Here is a 9,908-nt window from a genome sequence, read left to right as displayed (position 1 = left end):
CACAAGGAGGAAGAGCCCAAAGGAGATGTGTAGCTTTGTGCTACTGCTGTGGCCCAGCTGCTGAGATGCAGAAGCCATGGGCTGCCCCAAAGACACGTGTGCACGGGCGCGCGCGCGCGCACACACACACACACACACACACACACACACACACACAGAGGCACAGACACCAGTGCAACACACACACACAGACACAGAGACAGACACCCAGTGCAACACACACATGCACACACACACACACACACACACTCAGTGCAAGCACAGACATGTGCACACACGCACGCACAGACACCTGTACCCTTCCTGCCACTGCAGCCACGGTGTTCCTGGCCTCATGCAGACTCTGCTGCGGTCTCTGAAGGGGAGAAAGGACTCAGAAGCAGCTCCAGAAGACGTCCTGAACCTGTTACAGCAAACGGTTTGGTGGCTCCACCCTTCTCATCTTTTCCAGTCAGCAAGCACCTGCATAGCCAGGTCGGTGCCTGCATCACTTCCAGAGACTTTCATGAAGCAGACAGAGGACAAAGGGAGCATGTAGGAAGAGGCCTGCCTTTGAGGAAAGATGTCACATCCCTGTAGTTACAAGACATTTGCTGCACAGCCCAGGCCACACATCTTCCTTAAGCTGTCTCAGGTGGATCTGTCTCCTCACAATGTTAACCCACTCAGGTTTTACTGAAAGGCAGAGTCTGCACAAAGCCACTTCCTGGTGAAGAGCCCTTATTCAAATGCAGGTCCTCACAGAGAGATCCTTGAGGGGGGAGACAGATTAGGGGTGGAAGAGCTGGATGAAAAGGGTGGGGAGTGAGGAGGAGGGGAGCGCCAGTGAGGTTGGCTGATTTGGTTCAACTTCCTTTCTCTGCTCTGACTAGAGTGTGCACCCTTTATGTTCTCACAGGGGGCGGCTTGTTCACCTCAGTTTGCCTCTGGGTCCCATTCACAAAATGACAGCTCCTTTGAGCCAGTGGCAACTATGGCAGAAGCACTGTCCCCACTAACCCTGCCCTTCCTGAAGCCGCCATCCTGGCAGTCTAATCTGTTTCCTAGCAAAGAGGACGGTGAGCAAGTGAGAGCTCTCTTCAGCGTGTGTGAGAGGTCTCTGATCCACCCAGAAGGATAGTGGGTTTCACCTTACGTAGCCTTGGCATACTTGTTCTTCAGGGACAATTGTGAGATATGTTGTGGGCTGAAGATGTACCGCTCAAATTCTATAAAGAGGTAAATGTAAACTGATGTTATCAGAGTCTGTAGGCTAATCAGGGACAGGTGGGATAGTAATATTTATTATAGCTAACAATGCTATTATCTCATTTATTCCTTACTATGTGTCCACAGAATAGATATGAGCAAAACAGATGTACAGAGAAATGAAGAAACCGGTTCCTGCTTCCCAAGTTGCAAGTGGCTCTTGGTTCCTCCAGGCGGAGAGGAGCACGGCTGCGGGCGGCTGCTCTGATGGTGCTCATCTTTCCTTTCTTTCCTGTTTCAGGTGTCTGACAGGAAACAGCAACAGGAATGTCCTGCTGACCCTGAGACCGTTCTTAAAGCGGGCCATTTTGGTCATCAGTTATGTAAGTATATAGTATATAGTTGACGTATAGCTGGTACGGGGACAACCTGGGCACGCTCCAGGTTATTTAACACATTTACTGCTAATAAGGTCTGCAGGAGGTAGATGTTGCTCTTGAGCAGAGGTGTATGTGAAAGCATGCATGGGAACCTGGTGGCATGGTGGGGACAACACAGAGCCTTAAAGTCCCTTTCAGAGAGTTTCCAAGTGACCTGGTTGTGCCAGTACCTGCTGCTGCACACAGTGTCCAGTCTGGTATCTGGAGGCAGAACTGCGGTAGCTGCTGCTTGTCCAGCAGTCTGAGCTTGGAAGCTCAGCAGGATGTTTTCCCAGATTGTGATTCTCAGAGCTGTAGAGGCAGCTTGTCCCTCAGCTGCGAGGGAGGGCACAGTTCACTCCACTTCCTGATAGAGGATCAGAATGGGAGAGCAGTGGGTGGACATTTCATCTGATCTCCTCATTCCTCCAAGGTGACAGTCATTTTGTACTTCCGTCTGTGGATAATGGGAGGAACCATGCCCCTCTTCTCAGAGCAAGACAACCCAGCTTCGTTCTCACCTTATGTCCTTACCAGGTCAGTGACTCACATTCCCTGAATGTTACTTGTTTCTTAGTGGGTTTTGTTGAGCATTTTTATTGCCATAAGTCATTTGTACAAAATAACAGATCTTATTGTGAATGAGTTCATACGCACTGAACCCTGCTTGGTAACGTTAAACCACAGGCCAGCTTTGCATCTGGAGGAAATAATGACCATAAACTGGCCAGGATGAGGAGAGAAAGGGACATGCTGTTCGTGTATTTGGAATTCTTTTCAACCTACATTGTTTTTTTAATGAATGAAAATCTCAATCATTTGATTTTACCAATGAAGACTCAGGAGCCAGATGCTGCGTTGAAAACCTGCTAGCTCAGAGGCAGAGAGAAAGCTCCCAGCTGACCTTCCTACCCAGCTCATGTACCAGAAGGAAAAAGCCGAAAGTCCTGTGTGGTGGGCCCTGTGCCTTAGTCAGGGTCCCTATTGCTGTCTGGGTGTGCCCTGTGCCTTAGTCAGGGTCACTATTGCTGTCTTGGTGGGCCCTGTGCCTTAGTCAGGGTCACTATTGCTGTCTTGGTGGGCCCTGTGCCTTAGTCAGGGTCACTATTGCTGTCTGGGTGGGCCCTGCGCCTTAGTCGGGGTCACTATTGCTGTCTTGGTGGGCCCTGTGTCTTAGTCAGGGTCACTATTGCTGTCTGGGTGTGCCCTGTGCCTTAGTCAGGGTCACTATTGCTGTCTGGGTGTGCCCTGTGCCTTAGTCAGGGTCACTATTGCTGTCTGGGTGTGCCCTGTGCCTTAGTCAGGGTCACTTTATCTGTGAAGAGACACCAAGATCCACTGCAACTTTTTTTTACTTTAAATAATTTATTCAGATTACATCTCAATTGTTATCCGCTCACTTGTATCTTCCTGTTCCCCACTACTTCCCTCTTTCATCCCATTCCCCTCCCCTAGACCTGTGACAGAAGGGGACCTCCTCCCCAACCATATGACCACAGCGTATCAGGTCTCATCCAGGTAGCCTGCTTCCCCTTTCTCTGAGTGCCATCCGGCCTCCCCACCAAGAGGAAGTGGTCAAATATGTCTGGATGTGGTACTCAGTCTCCGATCATGGCTACCTTAGCTGTACCATCCGAGTCACCAAAAGGGTGAGGTTGCATTTTTCTTCTAGTTGGTGGCCTAACAGCAACAATCCATGGTGGAATTCCTGGCAAAATCAGGACTTCAGCCAAATATTTCCAGGTCTTGTCGGTTACTCCTGAGGTACAAGTAGCTTTCAGTGAGGTCTGATGTATGCCCCCAGCAGCTTTTTCTAACTCAGGCTACTCAGTGTGTGACAGAGTGTTAGGACGGAGTATCTCAACAACTTACCTTTACCTCTTCTTCCCTCTTTTAGAGTTTTAAAATAGTGTCTCCCTCAGTAGCCCAGGCTAGACTCAAACCTGTAGCATTCCTCCTGTCTTGGTTTCCCTTTACTGGGATTAGAAGCGTGTCCACCATGCCTCGCCATGCTCTTCTTCTTTTATGTCCTTGAGTTCCAAATGACAAGGTTTCCCATATATGTTACCTTTCTTGATACTGAGACCAAGAGCCTGAGAGGAGCAGCTGAAAGGAGGAAGGTTCAGGGACAGGAGAGAGCAGAGTCCGACCTTCTCTAAGGTGGCTCCATTAGAAGACCCTGCCTGTGCCTCCTGCACACCGCCTGGGAGCACACTCTCCGCCCGGGCACGCTGACGCATCTCTAGCACGCGCTCGCATGTGGATGCCTGAGGGTGCCAGAAGGTGTCTTTCTTCAGGTGCCTTTCTTCAGGTGCTATTTACCTTGTTTTCTTGAGGCAGGCCTTCTCAGACTTGAAGTCGACAAGTAGGGTGCTCTAAGCTGACTGGCGAGCAGCCCCAGGGACTGCCAGTCTGCCTCTCCAGCACTGGGATTCCAGAGTGTAGAGTGCCACCACACCCTGCCTGCTCAGCTGGGTTCTGGTGTCTGACACAGGTCCTCCTGTTGGCGTGGCCGGCTCTTTGCTGGCTCACTCTCTCCCCAGCCCTGATGTCTTTTTAAGGAACCAGTCCTGATGTGTTGGAGTCTCTCCTGTATTAGTTATTTCTCTTGATATTGTGACCCAAACACCTAACAGAAACAGTTTATGGGAGGAAAGGCTTATTTTGGCTCCTGCTTTCTGAGGAAAGCTTGTCGTGGTAACTTAATCCATGTCTCAGGCTGCTATACGGAACAGAGGAAAAGGCCAGAACCAGGCAAAGCCGTGAGTTGAAAAGGCTCACTTCTAGTAACCCACCTCCTATTGGCTCTGCAACTTCCTGGAACAACACTAGTGGCTGGAAACCCACACATTCAAACCACAGCACAACCCTTTGACCTCATCCTCCCAGTAGCTCACCTCCCGGAGTTGCACTGGAAAGCAGGCCTTCCTAGATACGGTCCTCCTGCTTTGATTCCATCCGAAGCCACTTCCTGTACTAGATTAGTAAACTTTGCAGGACTTTCACAATTATCTGTTCTTCCATTCAAGGGGTGCGGTTTTCTCTCCTAAAGCATACAGAGGTTACTTCCTTGTCAGATGAGACTCTCAGTCTCTCTCCACTTAGGAGGCTGTAGTTATTGCATGTTGACTTTGAAGTCCTTGCTCTACAGACGATGTTTTCCATGTTTCCGTCTGTTTCCTGATTAGCTGAACTAAGACAAAAAGCTTCCATGGTATGATCATGAGAAAACTATAAGAAAATGCTCTAAGGTTTAAGAACATGACAGAAGCATATTTTCTCATCCTGCAGTCCCTCTCCTCCGTGTCTCTAGTCTGCAGTGCCCTCTCCTCCGTGTCTCTAGTCTGCAGTGCCCTCTCCTCCGTGTCTCTAGTCTGCAGTGCCCTCTCCTCCCTGTCTCTAGTCTGCAGTGCCCTCTCCTCCGTGTCTCTAGTCTGCAGTGCCCTCTCCTCTATGTTTTGACCTCTGCTTCTTCTGTAAGACCTTGCTTGAAGCTTCTTAATCCTGAAGGATTAAAGTGTATGCTTTCAGATACATTTTATTGTAGACTTCTGCTTTCCTTTTACTCTACAGACAGGAATTTTTGTTTGTTTGTTTTTGTTTATTTTGTTGTTTCTGTAGACAGGGTTTCACTATGTAGCCCTGGCTGGCCTGGTAGTTGCCCTATAGACCAGTCTGGCCTTGGACCCATAGGGATCCATCTGCCTCTACTTCTACCTTCAAGTACTGTGACTGAAGACTTTGGACCATCATGTCAGTTCTTAAGGGCTGAGCCTCTGTCTTTAAGTCCTTGGAATGAGTCAAATGAGAACGTAAAGAAAGTCCCTCAGGAACTGCAGTACCATCTGATGTTTTCCTCTTCGAGACTTAGGTGAAATTTGCAGATGTTTGTCCTGGAGCTAGAAACTCGGACTTTCCCCCACTTCTCCTCCCCTTCCTAACACATCCCTGATAATTCTTATACAGTCCCAAGATGTACAAACAATCTAATCGCCTCTGGTTCCTTCTGCATTTCACCAAGGTGAGACTAGGCTGTGCTGAGGCGAGAGCAGACCTGAAATCCCAAGAGTGGTGTGAGTTTGTTCGCCACAGCGAGGTGCTGTGGTCCCTGCTGCCTTCGTAGCTCTGGGCAGTGAGTGTCTTGCACTTTATAGTTGTGTCAACTGGAACAGCTAAGTCAGTGTGGCAGAGGGAGGGCAGGTGGTGTGGCTCACACCTCTCCCTAAAATGTTAAGCTGTCTCAGCATTCGCCAAGGGGGTTCAGTCTTGTGTTATTGGTACTCACCCACATCCAGTCTCTCCTTGTCCCTGATCTAATGCTGCATTGTTTTGAAATCTGTTGTGGATAGAATATCAGTGCAGTCATCATTATTTCTATCTTAAAAGAAGGAATCCCTACAACGTGTTCATGATACCTGCTACCCCGATAGTTGTTGATGCTGTAACAGCGTCCAGTGTTGAGTCTTCCATCAGCTTCTGTTGCAGCTTTCACAGACAGTCACCTCTGCCCACACCAGAAGCTGTTATTTGCCCCACCCAACTGCCAGAGGGCTGGAAGTGTGCTGTTTCCAGTGTGCCTTGGAGAAATGCCTGTCAGATATGAGATTGATAACACCGTTAAATGGATTGTTTATTCAGTTCAGGGTCTATTTTAGAAACAGCTGTTAGTAAATATTCTCAGTTGCGTGAACCACAGAGAGTAGAACCCTTCACCCTGCCTGGATCCTCATAGCCCCTCACCCATTCTGTTGACCCATAGACCAGCTATTGAGTCTAGGTCTCAGCTGCGCCCTGCCTCAGACATATGCCTGCTCCAATTTACATTTGGTATTGAAATACTGTCATTCAATCACATAATCCATTCCTGTCTTCTTACCACCAGTGCAGTGTGAACACCCTTGTGGACAGCCAGGCCAGAGCTGGTCACCTTCAGCACCTAAGGCATGCACAAAGAATGAGTTAATATGTACTGAATTCAAGCAAAGGCTTCCTGTCGATTTGGAAAGGCAGTTAGAAAGTGGTGTCCTTAGGCTGGTCCTGGAAAAGGTCCTGGAGATGACACTGAGTGGATTGTGTCTGCAGAGCCTCGTTGTTCCTGGGGCACAGGAGCCTGGGGAAGGCTCCTGAGCTGCAAGATCCATAGCAAACAGCTGCTACAGAGGGGCAGAAAAGATCACCAAAGCCCACAGCCCTAATGCCCACACCTGGTGGGTCCAAGCAGCGTCCATGTGGCCCAATACCTAATAGTTAGGTAACACAACATCCACTTTCCACAGAGGTCACAGCAGTAGTGTCCTTGACAATCAAGACAAAGACAGTGCAGATGTCCACTAGCTGGAAATTGAATCCATCAGTTGGAGGGATGGTGTTTGGTAGGGAGAATGGATAAAGTTCCATAGGTGATCAGAAGGCTGTTTCTAGCAGCAGCTTTTTTTTATGTAAAACAAGCAAGAGCTGCTGCATGTGGCATGGTTTTGTTCCTATGTCCTGACTCAGGCATCCGTCTAGACCAAGAAGTACAGTGGATTCATCCTTTCTTAGCAGAAAGGACACTCAAAGGCAAAGACACAACCAATGTGTGTCTGCCTTTAAACCAAGCACACAGTTCCAGGAGGGGCTGTTTGGAGGTGCTCTTCTCCAAGAAGCCATCCTTTGTGTATGCTTCTGTCACGGTACCTTTCTGTCATTCTGTGGCTTTGAGACAGGACCTCACACTCTGGCCCTGGCGGGCTGAGTCCTCTTGTGTCAATCAGTGTCAAGACAGTCCCTCATCTCACACTCAGACCAACCTGATGCAGGCAGCTCCTCAGTGGAGGCTCCTCCTTTTCAGATGACTCAAGACTATCAACTTAGCAATTAGGCTAACCATGACAGTAGCCCGGGCAGTGAGCCTCCTGCCTGCCTCACCAGACAGTAGCCCGGGCAGTGAGCCTCCTGCCTGCCTCACCACAACAGTAGCCCGGGCAGTGAGCCTCCTGCCTGCCTCACCACAACAGTAGCCCAGGCAGTGAGCCTCCTGCCTGCCTCACCAGACAGTAGCCCAGGCAGTGAGCCTCCTGCCTGCCTCACCAGACAGTAGCCCGGGCAGTGAGCCTCCTCCTCAGCCTCCCAGAGCTGCCACTTCTGGCTATGAAAGTCTCCTTTGGTCATTCCTGGTTTCTCAATAAAAATGAATCACTACATTGTTTACATTGAATTTCCAATTCTCTCTGTTTTGTTAGCAAGACATTTCAGTGCTTTCTTTCCTGTTAATGGGATTTATAGCAGAAAGTTGGTAAATAATTTATTTTGGTTTTGCTCTTGCTTTATACAGACAGAGGAGAGAGAGAGAGAGAGAGAGAGAGAGAGAGAGAGAGAGAGAGAAACAGAGAGAGACAGAGAGAGACAGAGACAGAGAGAGAGAGAGACAGAGAGAGAGAGAGACAGAGAGCGTGCCCAGAAGGGCAGAAATATTGCACAGGGTATTTCATTTCTGAATTCTTAGCAGTTTGAGTGCAGTTCATAGAGAAGGAGTTAAGAAGAAACCCTGTAGTTGTTGATCATAGTTGACTGAAGTAGCCCTCCCTAAAAGATAATTAGCTTCTGGAGTGATTCCAAATGGCTTCTTTGTTGCTTACATTTGCAGAGCATTTCCCCCACTGCTGTCTGTATCTTAGAAAGGACTGAGAAAGGAGTGTTGTCAGCTACACAATCAGAATCCATCCATACAGACTAGAAAGCAGTGACTACTTCTGTCTGTGATCTATTCTGTTCTCAATAAGATTATAACTTTAAAAATGAATCTTAATTGCCTTTTAGTTGTAGGTACAACACAGCAGTTCTAGAAAACAAGCAGGGGAAGGAAAGCTGCAGGGCAAAGTGGACATCAGAGACCGTACGTGCAGTCAGCAGATATCCTAGGGGCCAGAGGTAGCTAGGAATAAGATATTAAAGCAGCCACCTCCCTTTTACTTAAGGTTTATCATGAAAGATATCAGATACACACAGAAGTAGAGAAGTGGCATGTGAGCACCCACTCAGTCGTTCAGTTTCGGCACTCACCATCCTCAGCCATCGGTCACCCACATCCCTCCTCCCGCCCCTCTGCCTGGGCAGTCATTTTGAAGCAAATCCTAAGTCACGATTTTGACAAACTCAGTAAGTTCATTTCACATGGTACTTTTACGTCCTATCTTTAAAACTTGATGGGTCTCTGTATCCAGCTTTGTTATCCATTAATATCACTGTTTTCCCAGTTGTGTAATGTTTGTTTAGTGTAATAGTAGTTTTCTTGAATCAGCCTCTTAGTTACCTCTTCTAGTACTGTGATAAAATTCCCCAACAAAGGCAACTTATGGGAGAGTTTCCTTTAGCTCAGAGACGCAGACGCTTCCACTGTGGTGAGGAGGGGGTGGAGGCAGGAGCCTGGGGCAGCTGCTCACAGTGGGACCCGGAAGCCAAGGGCGGAGCTGCTTCCAAGGCTGAGGCTCAGAGAATCTGGTACCCATTATTGGGCTGGGTCTTTCCGTTGCAGTTAAGCTCAGGGTTAGGGTTAGGTAATCTGTAAGGCACACCTGTCAGATGGGCAATAAGCTCAGGGTCAGGGTTAGGTAATCTGTAAGGCACACCTGTCAGATGGGCAATGAGCTCGGGGTTAGGGTTAGGTAATCTGTAAGGCACACCTGTCAGATGGGCAATGGGCTCAGGGTTAGGGTTAGGTAATCTGTAAGGCACACCTGTCAGATGGGCAATGGGCTCAGGGTTAGGGTTAGGTAATCTGTAAGGCACACCTGTCCGATGGGCAATGGGCTCAGGGTTAGGGTTAGGTAATCTGTAAGGCACACCTGTCAGAAGGGCAGTGAGCTCAGGGTCAGGGTTAGGTAACCTGTAAGGCACACCTGTCAGATGGGCAATGAGCTCGAGGGTAGGGTTAGGTAACCTGTAAGGCACACCTGTCAGATGGGCAGTGAGCTCAGGGTTAGGGTTAGGTAACCTGTAAGGCACACCTGTCAGATGGGCAATGGGCTCAGGGTTAGGGTTAGGTAATCTGTAAGGCACACCTGTCAGGTGGGCAGTGAGCTCGAACCACCACAGTGTCGCCTATGTAGAGCGTGCGCCCTGCACTGTGTCTCTTGGGCCATTCCCAGCCTACGTGTGCTTCCTCAAGAAACACTGGTGCAGTGATTTCTCCCACACCCTGGACATTGTGTCCCTATGTGTCATGTTCTGTTGGCTCTTGTATGTAATTCTGTAGTCACAGTTGTTCTTAGAACTGGGTCATATTCAAGGTCTTGCCTTTGTTGTAGTTTTTGACAAGATTAT

General features: G+C 48.8%; 1 protein-coding gene across 4 annotated transcripts in view; it reads left to right on the top strand.

The window, feature by feature from the left end:
* Positions 1-1,982: 1,982 nt before the first annotated feature.
* Tmtc1 (transmembrane O-mannosyltransferase targeting cadherins 1) overlaps positions 1,983-9,908 on the top strand; it is a 93,097-nt gene continuing 85,171 nt past the window's right edge. For all 4 annotated transcript variants that reach the window (XM_051155617.1, XM_051155619.1, XM_051155618.1 and 1 more), the window contains exon 1: positions 1,983-2,144. In XM_051155617.1, coding sequence (XP_051011574.1) covers positions 2,074-2,144 — 71 coding nt within the window. In that variant the 5' untranslated portion in view covers positions 1,983-2,073. The remainder of the gene's footprint in view (positions 2,145-9,908) is intronic.

Source organism: Acomys russatus, chromosome 13 (genome assembly GCF_903995435.1).
Source record: "Acomys russatus chromosome 13, mAcoRus1.1, whole genome shotgun sequence".
NCBI classification, from domain to species: domain Eukaryota; kingdom Metazoa; phylum Chordata; class Mammalia; order Rodentia; family Muridae; genus Acomys; species Acomys russatus.
This window is presented reverse-complemented; position numbering and strand designations above follow the sequence as displayed.